This window comes from Pteropus medius, unplaced genomic scaffold, assembly GCF_902729225.1.
Source record: "Pteropus medius unplaced genomic scaffold, Ma_sr-lr_union100, whole genome shotgun sequence".
NCBI classification, from domain to species: Eukaryota; Metazoa; Chordata; class Mammalia; order Chiroptera; family Pteropodidae; genus Pteropus; species Pteropus medius.
Window position 1 is genome coordinate 16,089,117 of NW_024354911.1, and position 26,076 is coordinate 16,115,192.

The following is a 26,076-nucleotide window of genomic DNA, read 5'->3' on the forward strand; positions in this document are numbered from 1 at the left end:
CTGGCCCCTCTGGGCCACAGATGGGACCAGTCACCTCCGCGGACCACCGCTGGCTTCCGCCTGGCACCTTACTAGCGGAGTAGTTGCATTCCCGCGCCCTCGCCCAGACTCTCCCAACTAACGCGCGTATTTAGGAAGATGTCTCCTCCCCCTGACCTTTCCCTATCAGAAACCAGACGGTCGCCTCCAACTCAGTCCCTGAGACTGCGGAAGGGGGGCAGGAGGAGGAGCTGGGCTGAAGGAGGACGGCCCGACTAGGGTCCGCCTGCCCTATCACATAGACATCTGTTCTGTTTCTGTTTCTTCCTCTTTATGATTGCTACAGATGAAAAGGTAGTAGAGCGGACCGAGGCGGAAAAAAAGTTATGTCATAAAGATATAAAACGGTGCTGTGACTCACCTGCTCTTAGCCGCAGGTACGGGTTTCGTGGCAGCGCCTCCACTCTGCTAGCCAAGAGCCCGGATCGGCCTAACGTCACTCAGCTTGGCTGACTCAGATGGCCGAGTTTCTAGTGACGGGTCGAAAGTGAGGCTTTTTCCTTTTTCAAGCCTGAAGTCCGGGGACGGGGGGCGGGGGCGGTGCGGGGAAGGGAGGGGAAAGTCTGTATTCTCGTGTCTCCCAGGGTCGAACTTTAGGTTAGGAATCAAGAGGGTGGGGGCTAGAAGCGGGCAGAAGAGCAGGAGGGGTGCGGGACAGGGCCGCTGCCCAAGCTTCCAAAAGGCAGTAGGTCTCCTGGGGAGGGTCCCTGGAGTCATTTAGCCAGCACTGCCCCGCGAGCCTGGGCTCCAACGTCACTGCCCCAGCCCATCTCCGGCCGCGCGGTTCCCATCGAGAACCCTCGCTAGCCCGCTCGGCCCCGCCTATTTTTCTTTTTTCCTCTTCCAAAGGGGGTTACACCCCACCCCCACCCCATTTCCCTCTTCCTCCAGCCTCCAGGCTTAAACCAATTACGCTGCTTTGCAAACAAAGTGAGGGCCGGGCTTGGGGTGGGGGGGCTCAGCGGGAGGGGGCGCAGGGGGCGCGCGCGGCTGTGGCGCTGCTGGGCGGGAGGCGCGGCGGCTGGACTGGCGCGCGGCCGCCTCGCAGGTGCACCTCGGGCTTTGTAGGTGCGAGCGTCTTTGTGCGGCGGACAAATGGGGAGAGGACGAGGAGGTGGGCACTCGAGCGACGTAAGATCCACATCAGCTCAACTGCACTCGTCTCACAGAGGCCGCTCGCTCACTTCCCGCGGAGGCGCTCCCGGGCGCCGCGCTCCGCGGCCGCCGCCTGCCCCCGCCCGCCGCGCCGCCGCTGCCGCCGCGCACGCCGCGCCCCGCAGTGCCCGGCTTCCTTCTCGCTAGGGTGGCATTGGGCCGGCGCGGGCGCTCGGGTAACTGCAGCTGCTCGGCTCCCTGCCCCCCGCCCCGCACCGCGCGGCCGCCCGTCGCTTTGCACAGGGCTGGATGGTTGCATAGGGCTGGGTGGCTCCAGGATGTTAGGGACTGTGAAGATGGAAGGGCATGAGAGCAGCGACTGGAACAGCTACTACGCGGACACTCAGGAGGTGAGAGGCGGGCACCAGGTGGGACATTGGGAGCCTGTGCCGGGGGAGGCCGCACGAGGCGGACGCTGGGCAAGGTGGGCGGCCGACGGACTGGGGGCGCCTCCTCAGTGCCTCCGCTGCACGCCCACCCGGTGTGGCCCTGGCCGGGCCTTGACCGGGCCTGGGAGCGGATCCGCTGCCCCGCGGGGGAGGCCGATTCTCGGAGCTTGGAGCGGGCGAAAGGAGTTAAGGAGATTCTGGCCTTTGAAAGTACCCGCTCTAGGAAGCACTTGCCTCTTCCCTACGGAGAGCCGGAGCCGGGCCCGGGGTGCCGCGGGTTGGCGGACTGGCGGGCGATGGCACGAGTTGGAGGCTACTCTGAAAAAGCTAGAGTTTGCCTACAAGGGCGGCCTCTTCATCCTGCGGTCGAATTCACAGACGTCTTCTGAGGAAAGCGGGTGGTTGCTGTGTTGAGCGTCTTAATAATGAACCGATTCTGAAATTTTGTAAAACTTCTTCAAAAAGCCCTGTTTGGGGACAAGTGTGCCCATTCTTCTCTAGAACCGCTGGGTGGCGCTGAGGCAAACTGACTTTTCCTCCAGCACTCGGGGCAGAGAACCTGTTTCTCTTCATTGTCCCCTTGGTGGCACGTTCATGTAGTTTATTTTGCAATGTGCACAAAGAGATTGCGAGGAAAATCGGATACAGGAAGGACTACTACCAAAAAAAGTATTTCTCTGGAAACAGCTGGTGATTACCCCCCCCCAAAGTTTCCCTTTATTAAAAACCCTTACTGAAACTGCCTTGAACAATCTTAGAGAGAGGAAACGAAAAAGAAAAAGTAAAATATAGTTTAAGACATAGGCAGAAAATTATAGAATCAGGAAAAATTTTCATGGTAATTAACTTAGATTTGTATACTTATATGTTGATAAACATACGAGTTTATTTGCATACCATAGAGTGTGTGCCTAGTTAAATCTGTTCACCTTTTGTTTTCAAATGAAGTCATATTTGCTGACGAAAATAAATTTAAGGATATCATTTTTATTAAATTATCAGAGAAGTAGCTTTTATATTTGTGGATTCTATATTTGTAATATATTTAGTACTTTCTAAAATTGCTATCAATAAGGATTTTCTCCTACTGGTGATTTTAAAAGGAGAACTCTTCCTCAGGTTTAATTCAGATGTAGTTATCTTGACCTGCTAGTCAATTAAGTCCTCTATTGAAAGAGCTTCCTTACAGGTTAAAGGTAAGAATTCGGAAGTAGATAATAAATAGACTTTGATTTTGGAATTTTAAAATATATGAAACTATTTTTATATAGTTTCAAAAGCGAGAGTTTGAAATAATCAGCAACATATCAGTAAATGAAAAAACAGATGCTTATTTTAACAAATTGTGTCACAGAATTTTCAAACGTTCGGGGGCTGGAAATAGGTAACAAAATTAGTGCAAGTTTTTGAATGGCTTGAAGAGGTGTACATGTAAAGTCATGTTAAAGTTAAATGTATGTAGTGCATTGATCTTATTGTACACCCCTCCCTGCCCCTTCTACCGTTGTAGATCTATTTTCAATTTTCCCCCAAATTTATCTAGTCTCTGAGTTTCTTTCTCTTTTAATATTACAGTTGCTACAAATAGTTGCAAAACACTACTTCTAAATATAATGAACAACTAAAAGACACCATTTGGCGAAAACTGCTAAGACAGTAAAGCCAGTTGTTGGGAAATGGATGTTCATATGGCCCTGGATGTTTTACTCTGTCAGGGAGAGTTTAATTAATAGCCACCGCACACATCTGAGTCTGCTACATGGTCAGCGGGCCTGGCAGGTTTCTGGGAGATGAGCACCGAGTTGATGCCCTGTTGCCAGGCCTCTGGGGCTGGGTAACCAAACCCACCCACCTTTAAGGTGGGGCGAATAAGCACAGGGTCAGAGTTTAATTCTATTTTCGGAGTTTTGACTCCTTTTTACCAAAAGGACACTTTGCCTAGGCGGGTCTGTGGTGGAGACTGGGATGCCACCTGGAGTGGATGGAGGAGGAGATGGAGGACCCCAGAAGCCAGCCCCTGAGCCTGGCGAGTAAGGCGATTACACATCTTCCTGGGGACATACTTTCTGTGAGCGCTTGTCTTTCATGCCTGCCATGCTAGGATTTTTTCCCCCTTGCTGTGGAAGACATCTCTGCTGTTTCTGGGAAGAGTACCTGACGGTTTGCTCTGGGTGGAGGGATCCTATGCTTTGCAGAAATGCTCTCCTCTTGTGTTGGGGTTCGCCCACCACTAACCCAGCCCTTCGGGGCCTCCTCACTTGCTGTCTCCGCTCCAGGCCTACTCCTCGGTCCAGGTTGGCAACATGAACTCGGGCCTGGGCTCCATGAATTCCATGAATACCTACATGACCATGAACACCATGACCACGAGCGGCAACATGACCCCAGCTTCATTCAACATGTCCTATGCGAACCCGGGCCTGGGTACTGGCCTGAGCCCCGGCACTGTGGCTGGCATGCCCGGCGGCTCCACGGGCGCCATGAATAGCATGACAGCAGCAGGGGTGACTGCCATGGGGACGACGCTGAGCCCGGGCGGCATGGGCACCATGGGCGCGCAGCCCACGGCCTCCATGAACGGCCTGGGCCCCTATGCCGCCGCCATGAACCCGTGCATGAGCCCCATGGCATATGCGCCGTCGAACCTGGGCCGCAGCCGGGCCGGGGGCGGTGGTGGCGACGCCAAGACTTTCAAGCGCAGCTACCCGCACGCCAAACCTCCCTACTCATACATCTCGCTCATCACCATGGCCATCCAGCAGGCGCCCAGCAAGATGCTCACCCTGAGCGAGATCTACCAGTGGATCATGGACCTCTTTCCCTATTACCGGCAGAACCAGCAGCGCTGGCAGAACTCCATCCGCCACTCGCTCTCCTTCAACGACTGCTTCGTTAAAGTGGCGCGCTCCCCGGACAAGCCAGGCAAGGGCTCCTACTGGACGCTGCACCCGGACTCTGGCAACATGTTCGAGAATGGCTGTTACTTGCGCCGCCAGAAGCGCTTCAAGTGTGAGAAGCAACCAGGGGCCGGGGGAGGGAGCGGGAGCGGTGGTGGCCCCAAGGGCGGCTCTGAGAGCCGCAAGGACCCCTCAGCCGCAGCCAACCCCAGCGGCGACTCGCCCCTTCATCGGGGCGTGCACGGTAAGGCCGGCCAGCTAGAGGGCGCGCCGGCCTCTGGGCCCGCCGCCAGCCCCCAGACTCTGGACCACAGCGGGGCGACGGCGACAGGGGGCGCCTCGGAGTTGAAGACTCCAGCCTCCTCAACTGCACCCCCGATCAGCTCTGGGCCTGGGGCATTGGTATCTGTGCCCCCTTCCCACCCGGTGCATGGTCTGGCACCCCACGAGTCCCAGCTGCACCTGAAAGGGGACCCCCACTATTCCTTCAACCACCCCTTCTCCATCAACAACCTCATGTCCTCCTCGGAGCAGCAGCACAAGCTGGACTTCAAGGCATACGAGCAGGCGCTACAGTACTCGCCCTATGGCGCCGCATTGCCCTCCAGCCTGCCGCTGGGCAGCGCCTCAGTGGCCACCAGGAGCCCCATCGAGCCCTCAGCCCTGGAGCCGGCCTACTACCAAGGTGTGTATTCCAGACCTGTCCTAAACACTTCCTAGCTCTCTTAGACTAGGGGCTTGTTTGGCATGGCCATGCTGGTAGCAGGAGAGGGGGAAAAAAATCAACAGCAAGCAAAACCACACATACCAAGCCGTCAACAGCATAATAGAATCCCGACTATTTTTGTTTCCTTTTGTGTGTGTACAATCTTTCCCCCAGTGCAAAAGACTGTTACTTTATTGTTATTCAAAACGCCTTGTGTATATTATTAAGAAGAAAACCCACCCTAAACCAACAAAATTTTTTCCTGCAAAGTTTAATGATCCACAAGTGTATATATAAAATCCTCTACTTCCTTGTCCCTCTCCCTTTCGTTCCTCTTTCCTCTTCAGGCACAATCTAGTGTGTGCAAGGTTTATTTAAAAAAAGAAAGATGGTCAAGCTTGTAAAATATTTGTTTGTGCTTTTTTTCCCTCCTCATCTGACCACCCCCCACCCCTTCCCCACAAGTTTACAGGTCTATGGCAATACTCTTCACCATAAGAACTGAAAGGGTGAAGAAACAAGTAGACACTAGGGACTGTTAAAAGTATTGAAGGACAATGCTGTTTTTATGCAGCAAAACAAACAGATTAAAAACATCAGAGCCATTTGTTTTTCAATTTACATTTCTGATACATTCAGATAACATGTTTTAAAGTGAAATACATATATATTATGTGCCGACTTATTTATGCACATGCTCAGATATGTAGACATCCTCCATATATTTACATAACATATAGAGGTAATAGTTAGGTGGTATACATGCTATATTTTCAAAAGTTGCTGGACCAAGAAGTTACAAAGACACCCCCTCCTTGTCCTCTGCTCCCATTCATAGCCCTGGGAATCATTTCCTCAGGAATTGCTCTCCTCAGTAACTCTGCTCCTTGCTTTGCAGAGTGCCATAGTCGTGTCATTCTGAGGTCACATAATATGTATAAAATTTGCTTCTGTGTATCTATACCATTTAAAGAATATTTTTCTCTAGAAAAAAAAGGGAGAATATTACAATGTTGGAGGAGAGATGTTATAGGGAGCTGTATTTCAAAATTTGGTCCAAGATTCCAAAATTCAATTGATTGTGGTCATTTTAATTATTGCCATCGTGTGCTTGTTTCATTCAGTGTTAATGCACTTTTCACAGTTGGACATGGTGTTAGTATAGCCAGACGGGTTTCATTATTATTCCTTTTTGCTTTTTCAATGTTAATTTATTGCATGGTTTATTTTTTCTTTACAGCTGCAATTGCTTTAAATGATGGTTAAAATTACAAATTAAAATGTTAATTTTTATCAGTGTGATTGTAATTAAAATATTTTGATTTAAATAACAAAAATGATAAATTTTAAGCCGTGGAATATGTTCTTGATCATTTGCAGTTAAGGACTTTAAATAAATCAAATGTTAACAAAAAAGATTTTTGTTATTTTCCTTAATTAAATCCAAAATAGATATTCTGAATATGATTTTCAAAGTCTGGCACTGAATATAAATGAAAAGGAAAATAATCTAAAACACTTGTTTATGTTTATTATACGAACATGTAGCTAGTAAAAAGTCATTAACGAAATTCAGTAAAAGTGGGTAGATAGATTGATTTAATATTCCAAGAACTGAGATTTTTAAGGTTCTTTATTCTCAGTGATGTTTACTTCAATTTTTGACATGGGCTTAAGCCTTCTGTATCCTTTGAGCCTTTCCACAATGAAATCAAATACTATTAATTTAACTACCTTTCCCTCTTCCTCAATGTATCATTTTCTTTTATCTGAGAAGCATTTGAGTGAGAATAAAATATCAGATGCAGCTGTTAAAATTAAGTTGTCTACAACAGAGAATCCTAAACCCTCTTTACATTAAAAGAGAAACAAAATTTAACCATCACAGTAGGTTTGGAGGGGGTCTAGGGAAGCCAGTTAATTCACTCCTGTAGGGGAAGATTTGTGCCATCAGGACAGTTCATGGTAGCTGCTATTTTATATTCTATGAAGATATTTTTAAAATATTGTTTCTAAAAATACCGTTCTAGAGAACTTAAAGCTGCTGATTTGTTTGCCTTCTAAGAAGCTTTTAAATGCAACTTCACACCCCTACAGTTGCTTGAGATCACAAAATCATTAATCTCCTTTGATAGTAGGCTCACTTTCCAGTCCACCTATTTCTTTGTAAGTCTTGTTCAGATTGACACCAACAATAACACCACCAGCCCAAGCAGAGGCTGGCCTGCCTGAGCCCTTGTGTATGAACTCCGTCTTCTCCAGGGCTTGAACTTGAACAGCTTTTACTTTGATCGCCCCACTCTACACCGAGGACAAGATAAAAAGAGCTGTGTGAGTCCCTTAATTATTGCGTAATTGCCTCCCCAGATGAGAGAAAGGGTGCCATGTAGCACTTGAGAAATATCCAGAAATCCCAAACCCCCGCTCTCACTTCAGCTAATGAAAGAAGGAGGAAATTACTGGTTTGAGTAATTTCAAAATCCGATTTAGAGGCCTGGGAAGGACGTTAAAAGTTTCAAAGAAAGGAAAAAGCTTTCAATCCCAACAACTTTTTAACATTTAGAAAAAGGGTAAACAAACATTGGTAAATTCGAATTCCAAATGTAATATAAGGCGTGAGCTTGGGCCTCGGAATTTTACCTGGCCACACTGACTTTAAAATCGTCTAACTTTCGTGCGTTCCACTCCGTGGTGTTCCCTTCCCTCTCTCTAACGTACTAGCAGTAACAATGCCTTGCCTTCACCCACCAGGCTTACGTCGGCCTTAGCTCTCGCTCTTACTTGGCATAGACTCTTTCTGGGCTTTCAGGGGCGAGGAGCCTCGGGTTTAGAACCCGAGGCCACTTTGGAGACCTGCCCGGAAAGCTAGAATGGTGGATCGCAGGGGACAGGTCTTGCCTCGTGGGCTTCTCCCGCGATTTTCTGCCAGCTCTGAGCGTTGCGATCTGAGCCCCCCGCGTTACGACGCGCACGGGTTGAGGCCAGGACAGCCAGTTGCCTGGGAAGCGGGAGGCAGAGCAGGACCGCGAGCATCTCGAGGTGACAAGTGCAGTTAGTTCTTCATTGTTTGGGCATTTTCCCCTCCTAGCGAATAAATCTTCTGTTGAGCCCAAGACCTAAAAGTCAACAAAGAAGGCCAGGCGCCTCGTTACGGCTCCTGCGGCCCCAAGGCCCGCGCCGCCGCGGCTGCTCCCGCTGCGTAATCCCTTCCTCGGAAACCTAGACACACAAACGCCGGAACGCCCGGGGCTGGAGCGCCTCGCCCCAGGGCCAGGAGGAAAACATCTGTGGTTTTGAGGGAGTGCTGGGACCCTCCTCCAGCGCACCGCCTTCTAGCTATCCGATTCAGACCCCTCCACCTTTTCGTCATGGAGTTTCTGTATTTCTTCACTTCAGATGCTCCTGCAGACCAGGGCCAGAAAGGGGATGCTGACCACTCAGGCGCGGTCCACGCGGCTGGCTTTATTTAGGAATTTCGCCCAAGGTGGGGGAGGGGTCTCTGGGGGAGATGGGAGGGAGCGAGCGAGAGAGAAGGAAAAACCTTGCAAAAGACCCAAGTGCAAAGCTCCCGAGGCCCTCTGCTGCACTGACGACTCCAACGAACAAACATTTTTAGAAAAAAAGAAAGATGTTTTGGGAGTGAGAATAGTGTCGAGGAGAAGAACTTCAAATGTTACTTTCACCTTGTTACGGGCTTGAAACGTTTTTGGTTTTGGTTTTTTTTTAATTGATAAAAAGCGAAGACAATTAAACATGGGGAAGAGGAAAAGCTCACAAGTTCTATTCAGCGAAAACTACCCAACTTAGAAGTGTTCCCTAGTAGACGGCAGCTGAGTCTGTTCTGTATGATGGCTAATACAGTGTTTAAATCAAGGATAAAAATTAGTTTCCATTGTCCCCTTCGCGATCCCCTCATAGCAGAATAAACTGGTGAGAATTATTATGGGAGGAGAGATTAAACAAATAAAATCCTATTAACGTCCTTAAGTCCTATTTTCATTTTCTGAAGCCTAGATACCCGACTGATTTCACTGAAAGCATAAGAACATTACCTTTTCCAGGAATCTAACCGATTTGAATAAGCCATAGCAGTAAAGTATTCCTGGAGTGATAAAATTTGACCTTGTTGTTTTGGTACTTTAAAAAATTGATCTCAGTTACACGAAAATGCTTATTAAAATTCTTTGCAAAAAACTTCTACAATCAATACAAGTTCCTTTCAATGCAGACCAAAGAAGGAGACCTGTAACCTAAATTAATTAACCTTTCCTCAAGATCAATTGGTTTTCTGTTGATTTAGCAGTAATATTGTAGAACATTTAGCTATAATGTATTTTAATGTGATACTTCAATGTCAAGAGGAAAAACTCGTAAAGATAAAATTGCTTATTTATTAGATGTTTACTAAATTTGTAAAAATATTTTACTTTCAAAATTAAACTGTTTATTTGAATTGTAGTAAAATGTGTTTTGCAACTAAAAGAGATTAAGATAATGTCTAACTACTTCAAGAGAATTATGTGCTAAAAGGTGATTATTTGTAGGCTATCTTGGGCTAAATATGTAAGTAAATTATGATGAAATTTAGAAATAAGATTTTTCCAAACAGTAAGAATTATTGGCATTAAAAAATCTCATGAGAGTAAGAATGTTAACGAAAATAAACAACTTGTAAAATCTTACAACTTTCCTATTTAGAAATTGAATCTATTCCAGAAGATAAAAGTTTTGCTTTTTTTTTTTTTTAGAGTAGCCATTTATGCGTTTTATTTTCTACTGATGATCCTATTTGGTGCATCCAAATAACACTTAGTAATACGTTACTTAAAACATTGTTTTATTTTTATTCCAGATAGTTAAGTTTGAGGCCATAATGTTTCCACTAGTTCTCTTTTTAGCTCCCTGTCTAGTTTGGTTCATTGAACTTTAGACAGCTCAGACTGCAGCCCTCACTTTTTCCCCCTCCAGCCTTCGTTCTAGCAAGCAATAGGGGGCTGGAAAAATACCTATGCTGGTCAATTTTAACTTGTAAAACACATGCATTTTCATACTGTAAATATATTTTTTTTAATTGACAAGGAGGAAATCCTCACTTGCTACCTTTTGTTTTGTATCTAACTTCCTCAATTCTCCAATTATGTCAGCTACTACTATACAATGTAAAAGCAAAGCCCCGGATGAGCCTGTGCTCTGCTCTGCAGCCCTGGAAAGTGAGGAGCATCCCTACAAATGCCACTTCATGATATGTTTGGGTTCTCTATGTCCTAGTCAACTTAGACTATAAAAGCAGAATATTATCCCTGAATATCTAGGAAGAAAAGGGCTTAAATAGAATAAGTGCTCCAGGACCTCAGAATCTAGGTAGGATGCTGGTCAAGTCACACGGAGATCAAGTTCAGAACTCAGCCATTGCCAGGGATGCCCTGACTTGGAGTTCTAAGTGTGAGGTTGCTTTGGGTTGACTTTCTACTTCTCGACTAATCTTCAAGATAATACATGGGGGAATTTTTCTTTTTTAATTCCTGAAACCAACAAAAACAATCTGAAAATACTACCCGAAGCATTGCCAGGAAATAGGGAACAAAGCATTCAACTAGAAACTTCAGTTTCTTTCTTCTTTCTTTCTTCTTCTTCTTTTTTTTTCCCCTTGTCTAATTATATCCCAGGTGTCTGTCCCTCTCTGTCTCTCTCTCCTCTCACCTCGGAGTTGTTATTTTAAAACACAAACGATTTTAATGACAAAAATGTAAGGGGCTTCGTGGTGGTTCTTTTCGTGTATATATTTACTTTTAAAGACCCATGATGAAAGAGGGAGAAAGGAGGCTCCCGCCTAGTGAAAATCCAGGAAAGCTGATTTTCTTTGCGCGGTTCAGGTGACGTTTGAGGTATTGGAACTCTCACCTAGTTCTGGGACTCACGTGGGAGCCTTGTGCTTTACTCCCATGGCCCAGCTACAAACCCCTAATACAACAGCTACTCAATCCCGAGCGCTAACTCCCGCCGCGTTCTCCACCGCTTTTTCCTAGGTGGAGGCCAATTCACGAGCTCAAGCTGCAATGAGCCGTGTTGCAGCACAGGGCATCTTCCAGGTTCTCTTGCCTCTCTCACTCACACTGCCTTCTGTTGACACGCGCTTCCTTTGTGTTATGCCTTGCTAATGTATTAATGAGGCGAATAACCCGGGTCCCTTGCGGAGGGGTGGAGGGGGTTGGAGACAGGGAAAGGAGAGAAAGGAACAGATCCAAACAGCTAGAGTTGCTGACCCTTGCGCCAAAGGAGTTCATAGAGGCGGGCTGGGGCAGGGGCGGGAGGTAGGGGGTAGGATGCAAATCGAAGTAGGAAAAGTTCACGTTGAAGGCGCTGAAAGCAAACGTAAATGACTATAACACGTTTTTAGAAAATGTGATCTAATGCTAAGGTGCTGTCCTGGGTTTAGAACTGCGAGGCTGGACGCCGTGGACGGTGGAGAAACTGCTCCGCTGGCTGATCCGGTCGCGCGCCTCCTTATGCTTAGTGTCCTCCTCCATTCTTCCGATGCTCCCCACTCCTTCCCGGGGCCCGGCTGCCTGATGGCCTTGAATCACAGGTGAACAATCCTAACTGCCTGTCGTACGGATGCCCCTCTCGGCGGTGTACACCGTCTCAGACTCATCTAGCTCTAGCTAAGCCAGCCACCTTAGATGCTGTGTCCCAGTGGTTGAAAATACACTTCCACCCGCCCTGGCCCGATGTGCTCAAAGAGAACTCTGTCTTCCCCACCCTCACCTCCAAAGGGCTGTCTGGCTTCCCGGTCCGAGGTCTTAACAGATTGGAAACCCTGCCCTACTCCATGAAGTGGGCACGAGGTACCGCGACCTGGGGAAGGAGACTTGGGGCCCCGGGAATGCTGCCACCGGGTGCGGGCCTTGTCTCTGGTCCCAGCCAAGCAGGTCCGCCACGTTTGCAGCCCCGCCCGCCAGACGATGCCCGAGCGTCCCAAGGCATATGCTGCCCGCGGGCTGCACGACCCGTCGTGGTGCTCCTTGCCGAGGCGGTTCTCAGCCCATCAAAAGCCCAGGCTTTCTTCAGCCGTATGGGCCGCGAGGTGAACAACAATGCCCGGGCCCCTTCACTTCAAAAGCGGCGATCAGGGGAAAGGCTCCCCCAGAGATTTTTTTTTTCTTCTCAGCTTTTCATTCCCTTTTTTTTTTTTTTAAAGGCATCGGCAACTCCAGGGCTCGGGCGAGCCTAATGCCCTTTGATGGGGATTGAATTCATTATCTCCAATAACACAATTGTGCTTGGCCAACGAAAAGAGCAAAGCAGGGCTCTATACTGCCCGAGGGGCCCGGCCGGGTGGAGTGGGCGGCGGGGCGGCGGAGGCGCGCTCCTAAGACCCGCTCGGAGGCGCGGTCTTGGCGGGCCCGGCCCAGGCTGGGCTCCCCCAGGACGGGGGTGCAGGCCCGCCCGGACGCTACAGGATGGGTGACGCCGCCCGCCGAGGCAGGGCGGGGGGCCGGGGGGGGCGGGGCAGCTCTCTAGTTCGATTTATTTTTCCTGACTCCCTTTGCAACCATTCCCCGAGGGCGGCCCCGTGGGCTGGGTGTTTACTCTTTCCTCCCGGCCTCCAGCTGCGAAGCAGTCCCTGGACCCCAGGCGCGCGGGCTACAAAGGCCGCCCTGCGCCCCAGTGAACGCGAAGGGCTCGCAACATCCCCGTGGCACCGCCCAAACTCGGTGCCCAGGGCTCGGAGCCAGCTTTATTCGCACCCTCGCGCAGATAAACGGGTCTTTAAATCTCCCCTGCCCTGGGAGCCCCGTCTGCTTTCACGCCAGTAGTTCCCCCTCGCTTTCACGCCAGTCATCGGCTCTGATCGCAGAACGGCGCTCCAGGAACCTGGGCCTGGACAGCGGGGGCGCCATGTCCCCCATCCGAGCGCGGGGTCCGGGCTCCCGGCGTGCTGTGCCGTCCCCCTCGCTTCCGGCCGGGTGGACACTGCCCGGGACTGCGACCTCCACGTGAGCGCCTCCTCCCGGGTTCCACTGCCTTCTTTTCCCTTTCAGCTACCTGCAGCCCCTGCTTCTCGGTTCTCCTGAGAGTACAGAGGTGAAACAGGGGCTAAAACCAGCACTATCACGTGCCTCGTGTGTGTTTGTGTGTGTGTGTGTGTGTGTGTGTGTGTGTGTGTGTGAGAGAGAGGAGAGAGAGAGAGAGAGAAATTCCCTAAGAATCATAATTGAAGATTTCTCTACAGCTTGGTGTCTAAAATATGAGTTTAAGTCATTTCATTATTGGGCATACTTCCTACACTACCCTATTTTCCTTCTCACCCATTACTGAAGAAAGTATATATTGCAGCATTATTTCAGTGAGATAAAGAAGAATACTAATAACAGAATTTGAAGTACTTTTTTTTTGCAAGAACACTTATGGAATGCTCCAGATTAGTAACCGTGGATTAGGATTAGTCTTTCGTTCCTTAACAATTAGTCCTGACTATCTCAATCTTCAAGCTTCAGGGAATTAGAGCCAGCACAAGTATACTACAGGAGATTGTGTGTGTGTATGTGTGTGTGTGTGGGGGGGTGTACACAATTAGATATGCTGACTTAGAGGAGCGTCCACAAGAACTTCAGGTCCACAAGACTGTCACTTCAAAGCGAGAAAGCAATAAATTAAGTGATCTGCTGATTTGAGGTAAACCAAGGAAAATATTTCCGATTTATGACTTTTAGCTAGAGATTTTCTTATCAGGAGAAATAGGAAATTAGTTACTTAATTCCCTTCAGCCTTAAGTATATTTACAAATTTACAAAATTTATCAATTTAGTCTATGGAACTCTGACCACTTCCTTCTACTTTTACGCCTAGGCACTTGGGGAAGGAGGAGGAGAAAAAAATTCATATAGATGAGATTAAAGAGAAGACTTTAGTTCTTTCTCTTTTCCTTTCTCCCCCTCACCCCTTTTTGTCTTATAGAAGGACAGCACCCTGAATATAAATTACATTAAAGCATTATATTTATTTTTTTGAGGTCTTTATGTTTTTCATTGACATCGAGAAAGGATGTAAAACATTTACCTTGCAGATATTCTGAGTCTCTAATAAAGAACCCTATGGGCAATGCTATTCTTGCTTGAATTATTAAACTCCAAATACTTATTACAAGTTATCTAAGAACGAGTGACTTCTCTTCTTGACACTTTTTTTTTTTAACTTATTAAAGAATAGATAGGCTTGAATCTTGGGGACCAGTACATTTACAGGGTTGTGTTACTTCAGCTATCTTTTATAACATCTCTTTTGTAACATTGAGTAGAGGTTTAAACTTTGTCTTCACTTGTGACACACAATTGTACACCTGGTGGGCTGCTGTGCTCCTTTGGCTGTTCATTATCACTTATTTAGAAATACTAGAGAAAGGCATTTTATACAGGGTAAAGATGTCAGTGATGTGGATTTTAAAGATGAAGAATTTGAATGAGAGATTGTTTGCTTATTTATTTATTTGCGTCTACAGCACCTGGTCTTCCTGGGTGGTCTCCCATCCTACTACTAACCAGGCCTGGCCTTGCTTCCAAGATCAGACAGAATCTCGCCATGGTCAGGGTAGCATGGCCATAGACTTGAATAAGAGTTTAACACAATATATATGACCGAAATAAGTTATATGTAGGTATAGCTACTTTGGAATTGATTTTTATGATGTTTTGAAGACTTTGGAGTAACCACATTCTGGCTCAGTGTAAAAACCATTCCATGAATAACAATATGTTCAAAACAACCACCAAAAAAAAGATTTAATTCTGACATATATCCAGCAGACCACAGAAGCAACAGGGCAGTCCTGTGGTTTATCACATAAACAATTTTTCTAGTGCCAGAGCACACATAAGGATTATGTGACTTCTGATGAGCAGGGCTCCATAGGATGAATGAATTGCTAAACAAAAGATACCACAATTTTCATGTAGTTGTCTTTGGCCAAGAAACAAAATTAAGAGGGCGGAAGTGTAAAACATTTCAGTAGAAATGAGAATTCTGTGTTATTTAAAGTGCAACTCCTTGAACCTTGAGATTAACTGAATCATGGGACCATAGAACATGGTGATGGAAAATACTTAATTATAGTTTTTAGACTACTCACTTGCAAGATTACTCCCCTCGACGTTTTCCCAAGCCAGGTCCAGAATAGATTTAAATGTCAAGAACCGAAGGACTTTCACTTCTTGAGCTTATCAACATAATGGAAAAGCACTGTATTCATGGTGCAAAACCTTTTGTCAGTGGAATATTTTCTCTGATATTTATGTAAAACCTACTTACATTTTAAGTACGCCTCTTTGAGAATCCGTTTTTATTAGGTCTCGAATCTGCTTCAGATACCGGAATACCTGTTCCTATATTTATTTAGCCGATCTATACACATTTACTTTCTTTCATTCCCACCTAAGATGGACCCAGATAAAGTGCCCTAGGTGGAAAAACACCTTTAACATGTACAGGCATTTGGCTTTATGTTTTTAATACTTTATGTTTTTAATAAAGTTAACGTCAATAATTTTATTATTGAAATTACAGCAGCGTTATAAAGAGGAGACTTGGTCCACTTGTGAAATGTCACCCAAATGCTAGGTCATGCAGCCTCATCACCTTTTAAATGTGACTATGGTAAGAAGTCAAAGGACTTTCTCTTTTTAAAATATGGTAAGTTCTTAAATCATAAGAACAGAATCTAGAAACCAACCTGGGGTTGGTTCATTTAAAAGAAATACTGTTCCTCATACTAGAGAGAGTTTAGAGTATTTGTTAACTGTGTCTCACAGATTTACATGTAGCCTCTCAGGAATATATTATGTTGGAGTTTTATATAGTAAAGAGACCAAGGAAGTTCATTAAAAACATCTAAAGAAAAGTTAAACTTTTAAATTTCAATTCCAGAGATGCAGAGGCTGGGGCTTCAAAGCTGAATTGTGATTGGAAGTCTCAGACTCAAAACTGGACTCTGGGCCCTCAAGGACTCACCCCTTTCTTTGTAACGACCACTGGACCATGCAATACCCAGAGCAACACTCCAGACTACACCCGTTTCTGAAGTTACAACATCTCGACTGAGTCAGGCAATTAGAGGAAATTCTTAAGAATCTGATAAATAATTCACTTTGGAAGTATAATCATGGTAGGAACAGATTATGAGTTAAGTAGGGAGAACAAGTGAGAAATGATCTTTACTGCATTCCACTCACCTATCTCATCTTATAAAATAGAATAAGAAAGGGAAAATTGGAATTGGAATCAAAATGAAAGGTGATAAGGCCTCTGATGACTCAAAGAGTAACATTAAGAAGTTGTGTAATAATATTATGGTCTCTATAAATGCATCGAAAACAAAATTGCAAAGATATCAGCTTCTAACAGGTTGGTGGTTAGATTCTGAGATGGGCAAGTTCTGCCCAATTCTTGTTTTATGTGGTATAACAAGTGAAAGTGTTGGGTTTTATTCAAATTTCTGAATGAGCACAATTTTAAATAAAGTGAAGTCTGCATTTTTTTCCAGGACATATTTTAAAGTCTTACATTCACTTAAATTTGTTACCAGATGATACTGTTTGTGGAATAAGCTGGGATTTTAATAATAAGTATAAATTACCTTTAGTAGAGTAAAACATGGCCCTTTTTATTTTAGCCTTATCTTCAGCAACAGAAGGGATGGTTTAGTAGCCAGTGTTCAATCTGAAAAGTAAAAAATGTACAACATAGATCTTTCTCAACTATACTCAACCCTTAAAAATGGATTTATTATTTTATCATGAGGAGTAATAAACAATGATTACCATGCTGTAATTTTTTTTTTTTTTTAGTGTTTTTAACTCAGGGAATAAACTTGTTTTCAAGAGAAACAAGAAAATAGAGATTGCCTGGGAATTGTAGGGGATGAAAGGACGAGGGAGAAAGAGGGAGGGAGGGAGAAGTACCACAACAGAAATAGCAGCAAGTATTGGTTCTTATATAGACTCGCAGACTGAGGGAATGAGGGAATGGGAGATGGGATAGAGGCAAATTAATGGCTGGAGAGAGCTAGACAGAGTGTGCTGAGGAAGGGCCAGGCGTGAAAAGATTTGGTGTCGTCATAGCAACGCGCTCAGCCCTGCTCCCCCTGAAGCCCATTCAGCTCTGAGCTGCCGGAACACGTTTTTAATTAAAGCGTATAAAAGTTGTTTTGTAAGGACTTCTCCTCATCCGATAGATTTCAAAATGGTTAATCAGGCTTCATCTCCTTTTGATGCTCACGAGAGCATGGGCTACTCTGTGCACAGAAACTGCTGCTGCCGCTGCCTCTGAGTGAGTTATCTCAATCACACCTAATAACAAGAATGAGTGAGGCATCTAGTTATTTAGATACATATAAACAGAAAATTCAAGCGGATGGGGGGGGCGTTTTTATGACTGTAAATGTTAATGTTAATGTTAATTTTCTTTGCTCTAGAACTATGAAAATCATCCTTCTGGATGGTTATTGTCTCTGGTTGATATTCTATTACATTTGAAAATAGCGAGCTTTTTTTTTTCCTTTGGGAGACACAGTTCAAAAGACAAAAATAAAAGTTTCAAATTATTTGTATCAAATAATATTTAATCCAGCATGAGCATCCCAAGAAAAGGGTTTGTTTATACCACTCACATAAAAAGATGGCAACCTATTCCTTTTTTTTAGAGAATAAAAGGGCTCTCACTCCTAAATCCTCCATAAATTCACAATATACGGCAACAGTTGCATTTTCTTCTTTAATAAGTGACTTAGTAGAAAACAGCATCTTTTGCTGATTCACTAAACAATCTGTTAGTGGATGACTCACATCTTCTCCAGGCTCTTTCGTCTCCCTTCCTCCTCAGCCTTGGCAGATGGTCTTGCTTCTAACTTCCCTGAAAAATAAAAGAAAAAAAAGAGATGATTTCATTTGTCATCCAGTCCTTCATCTACCCTCATTCCAACTCAACGTTTCTATATTTGTACCAATACCTCCTCTGTTAGGTCTAGGAGGACAAACATAACCTCCTGTCCAGGACAAACATATCCACCCAAGTTCTCGATCCCAGACTCTTTTACTCTTCTGTTTTTCACTGCTTTACTAGCATCTTTACTGTTTCTATTTCCAATGGCTCCTTCTCTTCAGCTTTAAACATGTCATGGTAATCCCTTTTTTTTGGAGCAGGGCGAGTGGGGACTCCTTAAATTGGTTTCGCAAAATCTTCTGTTTAAATTCCCTTGCTCTCCTTCTCACTGCCAAACTTTCAAATGAATGCTCTTCACCCATCTACAGTCTCCACTTCTCCACAGCCTTGCAATCTGATCTGCGGCCCCTTAAACTTCTTTCTTGATGATCATCAGTGATGCTTTGATTCTATCATGTTTTTACTCCATCCCCACCCCTCCGCCCCCACATCTCAAACAGTCTTAACAGTTCTAAGTATTCTTTGCAGTATTGAACACTCTCCCATCAAGGATCCCTTGACACCAGCCCATCCTCAATCTTTACTTCCTCTTGGCTGCTTCTCTGTCTCCATAACTGTCTGTTCTGTCTACTCTACCCTTCACTATAGGTCCCCAAGGCTAAGTCCATGGCCTAGAGAGATCAAAAACAGCCCTGCACATTTGGAAACTGGCTTGACACTTCCAGCTATGATGTTTATAAGATCTGGTCTGGCACTCACAGCTAGGCCTAGGAGTTCTCCTGTCAAACATAAACAATGTTACTGAACTCTAACATTAGACATGGCCACTCTATAACACTCTATAACCATGGAGAAGTGAGACAAAAAGAAGACCACTTTGTAATTTTGTCTAAGCACAGATAAAAACAAAGTCACTGCAAACCACAAAAATAGCAAATATTCCCCCATCCTAGCTGTTGTTTCTTTACAAATTATACCCTTAGTTGTGTTCTAGTCTTCCTTCTTAGATAAGATTTCTTAAGATGCCCAATTATAGAATTACCCCCACAGTATTCAGTTCAAAGTCCCAGTCTCTTGAACCCTCCCCCATATCACTTAACACAAGCCCAATCCTATAAGTCCTTTCTAATACCCTCTTACTGAAATGCCACACAGTTCCCTATGGTGTTTGGTCTCCCTTATTTGCAACAAGCAATTAGTTTAACTTGTTCACCTATCGATATGTTCCTGATGGTCTTTCACTAGAAGACATCGATAGGCCCTTTGTTCCTTTGTTTCATGGCTTGAGCTATCATGCACCAAGCTAAAAGTCAATCCCTGTCCTCCAACAAAAATTCCCATCTTATCTGCTTAAAAGATATTTCCGTGAATATGAAATACATTTAAATTACAGCAATACATTTCTCTCTATAACAAGGCATGCCTCTTGACTTCCATATTTTTCTCATTCCCTTTATCACTCAGTCTTGAAAAGTCATAGTCATCATTGATTTATTTCTCCTATTGCCCATACATCTGTAATTAATAAATACACCCTACCAAAAGCCCAGTTATCCCAATCTTTTCTTCCTTGACATTTGGAAGGTCACAATTTTAGTCTGTACTGTCTGCTATCTGTAGAAATAGCCTCAAGAATCTCATTGGCCAATTCTTACCTTTATACCATTTCTAGTCTAATATCACTGAACGAAACTTTCAATGAACACAAATAAGTGCTAACTTCTTGCGGCCAGAGTTTTCACAGAGGCTAAATTAGGAATTATATATGAATAAATCACACTGATTGCCCTCCTTATAAAAAATTCAATTGCCACGCACATGGATTCGGGAAAGCAAAAATGCCCTAATCACTAAAGGATTGTGTTTCATGTGTTGGGATCTATTCTTAGAAATATAAAGTAAGGTGCATTTAAAAGATTCTAGATTAGATGGAAACTGGAGCATGCCTTGTGAAGCATGGTTTATACTGGGGATGTTTGGCCAAAGAATGAAAATTTCTTTTACATTGGAGGATACTAGTTATTTCAAGCATGTGTTAGAGAAATTAGATTATTTATTGTGTAGAATTAGGGCCAGAAGGTAGAAATTTGAGAGGATTATAGATTACAGCTCAGTATAAAGACATTTGTAACATGGTTATAGATAGAGTAGGCTACCTCAGGAAATAGTGAGCTTATCAACATTGAACATTCAAGTGCAGACTAGATGACCACTTAGGTAAACATTTCCCTCAAGTTCATGCTTTATTTAAACAGTCAATATCCATTTATCTTATCTCATAATTTGCCCTTTCTGGTGCTCTCATTCTTTCCTATAATGATTCCATCTGTGTCACTTTCCATTTACCTAATCAACTCCTTTTAGGATTTTTTTTTAGCGAAGTCCTATTTTGCGATACTTTCTCTCTCTTTCTCTCTGTCTCTCTCTGTCTCTGTCTCTGTCTCTCTCTGTCTCTCTCTGTCTCTCCCCTGGGCATTTAATTCTAGGTTTTGGATTTTTTTTTTTACTTTCAGCATTTAAAGATGCTATTTCATTTTATATTGATTTCTGTTTTTCTGAGTTTTATTGTTACTATTTTGAAATTAATATCTTTTTATTTTTTTCTTAAGTTTCTGCTTATAATTCCAATATCTAGGTTATCTTTGGGTCTGTTTCTATTGACTATTTTATCTTTTCATGTGGGTTATTTTTCTTACTCTTTAATGTGTTTTTAAAAAATTCAGTGCCAGATAGTGTGTATAAAAGAACAGTAGAAACTGAGGTTCAAGTCCAAAATTCACTCTCTTACTCATATTTTATGGTTTGGCTTATATTTGAGATCATGTTATGGTATTATTTAATTTATTTTTCTGTAAATTTTGGTTGATTAGTCAATAAAGATTATTAGGTTATATACTGTAATTCTAGAAGAGTTGAATATCTTGGTGCTATTTAATCTAGTATGTTTGTTTTACCTAAAGGGCAGAAAACCACAGATTAACATCATCATGAAGAACAAACCTGCACACTTAAAATACAGACCAGTATACTGGATTTGTATTGGAGTTTACACTGTTTTAGTTAGATAATGTCCTTAACAGAGGCATCTCATAGAAAGACAAGTCGGACAAATGCATATTTGATTCAAATTAATATAGTAGTTGAACAATATGTAGAAAATAAGTACAGTAATACATGAATCAAGGTCAATCAAAAAACTTCCTTGAAAATGGATTTTAAGCTGGGTTCTAGATAGCTGGAGTTACAGTAAACTGTGCTGGTTGAAGTGAAGAGGTAGAATGTTCTAGAGGTGAGGGACATTTTAAGCTAAAGATTGTTGGCAAATAATTAGAAGATTAGGGAATAAATGGAACTACTTTAGTATTAAACAGTTTTATAATGTCTAAAGAAAGAGGAAAGATTTAGAAAGAAATATAATCTGAATTTATATTCAAAGCTAAGTCATGTAAGATGGGTTGAATGAAGAAAGTGACTAGAGTTGAGTGACCCTTTTAAGGCGGATGTTGCAGTATGGTCACCAGCTAAGTGAGGTAGTAATGGAGGTAAAATGGAAGGATTTGTTTAGTACTATAACTTGTGGAATCTTTTAGTGAAATGAATGGAGCTGAAGACAGGGAAGAGTTTAAGAGAATAAATACATTTTTAAATGCCATTTTAAGACAGTTAAGTTGAGGAAGTGGCAAATCATATTCTTGTAGATGATGTTAGGAGGGAACTTCTGGCAGGGAAGATAAAAGATTTGGGTGCTATCTTTATCTCATTGAATTTCAGGAGATGAATCTCCATTTGCAATTAATTTATTCATTAATGTAAACAACACATTTGTTGAACAATTACTGTGTGTGTATAAAGTTTTATAATACTTATATAGCTATTTTAGATAATTCTTGATCTCAGAGAATTTGTAGTCTGCTAGGAGAGATGAAACACTTATTTAACCATGGGGAAAAAATAGAAAATGGCAATTTCGGTTCCTGGCTCATAGTAGGTGTTCAATAAAAGTTTGTTGAATGAATTAGAATAAATGAATAAACGAAAGGTACAGAGAAGCACATATAAATACTAAGAGTTGACAAAAAAAAGTTACATATGGGAAGATCAAAAAAGGCTTTTATAGGGAATAAGGTTACTAAGAAAGACTGTAAATGTCAGATAGTTTTAGGTATGACATTTCAGGGAGGGGGCAATTCCAAGTAAAGGTAAGAGTGTCAGGAAGTGGAAGCCAGGACGTTCATGGTACATAGAGGGAAAGATGAAGCTGAAGCATGATAGAGGAGGCTAAGAAAAATAAAGCCAAGAAAGTAGACTGGAACAAAAGTCTAGAGAGCCCTGAATGCTCTAAGGTATTCGGAGTTTATTCAGTAGGTAATATTTAGCATTAGAAAGATAAGGTATTGCTAATAAGATATTTGAATCACTTGAGGATATGTGGCTAGAGGTATAATAATTATGAGAAAGATGGAAGAGAGGAAGGAAAGAGAAAGTTTCATAGGCGTATGCTTGGCAACTGAGACTTGAAGCTCCAGAATGGAAAGGAAGAATAGAAGAATTCAGGATCAAAGACATTTATTCTGCAAAAGTGTAGGTATAACCCTCCTTCAAATGCTGAGGCTCTTGCTGGAAGGATTCATGTCATTGAGCTCGTAGAAGTGAAATGCAATTCATTCATTAACGGTTTAGAAAAAAATCTATTACTATCATTAGACTCAATTGTGCTATGCAATGTGATATTCCTTATTAAGTCTTTTCAGAGGTAGCAAATAAGAAGAGTTAGAAGACAATTTTCCAGGAAAGGTAGTCTATATTCACTATCTCTACTTCTACATTTTTCATTCACTTGTTAATTCACTACAATCTGGATTTTGCCTCTCATTGCAGTAGAAACTGTTCTCATTAAAGTCACCATGGACTCCTTAATTGCTGATCCTAATGGCACTTAGCTCAAATACCATACCCTCTGGGAAGCCTTCTTTAATCTCAAAGAAAGGGCAAGATGCCCTTTCACCTGTTCTGCCAAAGCATTCTTGAGACTTCCTCTATTATAGAACCTATCATACCGTATCGTAATTATTTACAGTTCTGTCATTCCTTCTGGACTATGATTATCATGAGGGTAGAAACAGTCATATTCAATTTTGTATCCCAGCACCTGGTATGGTGTTGTCTGACTTATTGACAATTACAAACAATAAAACCTTCTCTATTATCTCTTTCAATTCTCTCATCTAAATATACTTTTAGTAAAATACTGAAGACTTCCAAATATAATCAGATTAGAAATATTTCCTCCGAGAACATTACTTTCACCTTTACTTATACTGTAAATTATTATGTCATTAAGTGACTAATACGTTAATATGGCTTAGATGTTTTACAACTGAGCCCTTTGTCCCCTAACCCTCACACATCGCCACAGTCTGCTACCACACTTCTTGTGACTTTACTGTATTGTTATTTCATTGGATAAGGACTATTTGATTTAACTAAATATTTTTAAGTGTCTACTATGCTCAGTATATTCTAGTTAGTGTTGAAGACTCAAATATAAATAAAAATTAAGAAAAATAAATACCTTCCATAAAATTATTACATAATTTGCTTTTTCTAATATCATCTAACAGTTTCATATAGTAATATAGCTCCTGGTCAATAAAGATGCTCAGTATTTTATTATTCTAATTGTTTTACCACATCTTACATCTTTAAAATTTAATACATGAAGACCGCTATTATCTACATTTTTATAAACACACACATTTAACCTCTTGTATCTAATTTTGCAAATACTTTGGGATTTAACAAAATTAATACATGTGATAGTTTGGAATTATCTTTGGTTCTTTCTCTCCCTTTTGCTCCTTTATTTCAGTTTTTGTGAAATGTTTCTTCCTATCATCTATAAAGTTCACGCTTTTCATTCTTTTCTTTGATTCTGGTTAATATCTGACTTTTCAATTTTATACTTAACTTTTACTTTTCCCATTACCTTGTTCATCTATTAATTTGACCATTTTACTCCTGTGAAAGATCTTACGGCTATCTTAAGGTAGGACCATGAAGGAATGATATAACTACATAGGCATCTACGTATGTCATGAAGATGGTCACCCAAAATCATCCTTGGAAAAATTTGGGGGCAGCATTTAATAAGGAAAGCAATATAGGGCTGTTTTCTTTTAAGAAAGTTTGTATCAAATTAGTATCTAATTCAGAGCAAAGTCCAAGAGAACCAAGAAATTGAGTTTGAGAGGTAAATTAAAGGATTCAAATCATTACTGCTCCATGTGAATTTATAATTTCCATGAAAACACAATACATATTATGAATTTAAATAATGACAGTATATAATCAAGTGTTAACAAGTGATAGAGACTAAGCTTCAATGATTTTCATATGAAGATTGGTTTGGGTGGAACCAATAAATGTGGGCGAGGTTGATATTACTTGTGATAAATGTCCTAATGTCCTAAATGTATTATGTATACATTCCATAGTTCTAAAAAACACATTTATCAAACTAACTTCAACATTATAGTTTAAATAAAATCTATATGTGATAATGAAATATATGACCAAAGGAATATATTCATATTTTGCTATAATTTTCTTTTTGCTAAGAATTTTTCAATTTAATAATGCTGAAAATAGTTATTTTGAGTAGAGGAATTGAGTACATGTCTATTCAGAAATCATGTTCATATATCTTTTAAAAAATAAATGAATATCTAAGCTTATATTCAAATTTAGTTCGTGATTTTTTTTCTTAATGTAAGAAAAGTCAATGAAGAAAAACCCTTTCAATAATTACAAGTTTGTTGTTAGCTGCTATTAAAGAAACTTTAAGCAGTCATATAAGCAGTACTTTTTAAAATGTCAACTTAAAAATTGTTTTCGGACATACTTTCCTTGATGCTTATAAACGACTGGTCCATTATGATGGGGTAGCGGCAATGGAGGTTTTGCTTTTGCTCTTAAAATGAGTTTGTTGGTGCATTTATGGATTTATATACATTAAAAACATTTAAAGACTGCAACAGAGGGAAGAAAAACAGAGGTTGAAAATTAGTCTTTCAAATATACCTCATCTTTATTCCTAACGTAAACTTTTCTTTCTTCTAATTATTTTTTATTTCTAATAAAGTATAAACTATGCATATCTGACAATGTTTGCTAGTAAGAGAATCTTAGAGAAGATTTTCAAGAAAAACAATTTTAGGTAATAAAACATTCTTTGCAATGTACCATTTGTTAAAACAACAAAATGAACAATAAGACAGACATATCAGTATAAACTTTCTATCCATTTATTCGATTTTAAAGATATCAGAATTAATATATTACATAAAACTATTTTTAAAAGCAAAGCATAATTGTTTGCCACGATTATTTTAATATATTTTATTTCCAAGATAATTTAGACTTAGGAAAGCAAGGTGTGGAATGGGAAGAGTTAAAAAACACGAAGCAACAGTAACCCCATTTAGATAAGGGGATAGATGGGTGGAGCAAGGGAACAATGCACTAAAGTGCTTTTCTTTCACAGATCTTGGTTCAAATTAAGGTTAAATTCCACAGGAGGATGTGTTTTCCCCATATGGAGTCTTAAAGGACATGCCTTTGTTTCCAGCTTCCCAGAGAAGATATATGTTAACACAAACAAAGCATTTCATAATAAATTTAACTTTTATAGAGTGACTAATGCCCTGTGGAGATAAGGTAGACTCTTACTCACCTGTGTTTAATCCAGGCTGAAGAAATTATGCCAAGGGCACACTGACAAAACTTTATTTCTTTGGAGAGGATGGTAGTAACTTGGTAAGGAGAAGAAAAGGTCTTCGTTTTAAAAGTCCCATTGGAATGACTCTCCCTTCTTCACTGTGAACACATTTTAGCATTTATGTACTTTGGAAGGACAAAGAGGTGAGGTAAGCCTGCCAAAATTTGAACCTGTGTTTCT

General features: G+C 42.1%; 2 protein-coding genes across 2 annotated transcripts in view; one reads left to right on the plus strand and one right to left on the minus strand.

Annotated features, from left to right (window-relative positions):
* The first annotated feature begins 994 nt into the window (after window positions 1-994).
* Window positions 995-9,318, plus strand: FOXA1 (forkhead box A1). Its single transcript, XM_039856506.1, has 2 exons — window positions 995-1,544; window positions 3,860-9,318. The coding sequence occupies exons 1-2, from the start codon at window positions 1,473-1,475 to the stop codon at window positions 5,198-5,200; spliced, it is 1,413 nt and encodes a 470-aa protein (XP_039712440.1). The 5' UTR covers window positions 995-1,472; the 3' UTR covers window positions 5,201-9,318.
* An 8,714-nt stretch (window positions 9,319-18,032) lies between these two features.
* MIPOL1 (mirror-image polydactyly 1) overlaps window positions 18,033-26,076 on the minus strand; it is a 258,182-nt gene continuing 250,138 nt past the window's right edge. The window contains exon 12 of the mRNA XM_039856509.1: window positions 18,033-18,089. Coding sequence (XP_039712443.1) covers window positions 18,056-18,089 — 34 coding nt within the window. The 3' untranslated portion in view covers window positions 18,033-18,055. The remainder of the gene's footprint in view (window positions 18,090-26,076) is intronic.

Bases quoted from the DNA above. Each gene is read 5' to 3' on its own strand.
- FOXA1 (XM_039856506.1), top strand. From the start codon at position 1,473: ATGTTAGGGACTGTGAAGATGGAAGGGCATGAGAGCAGCGACTGGAAC. The intron at 1,545-3,859 runs GTGAGAGGCGGG...TCTCCGCTCCAG, and splicing joins ACTACGCGGACACTCAGGAG to GCCTACTCCTCGGTCCAGGT.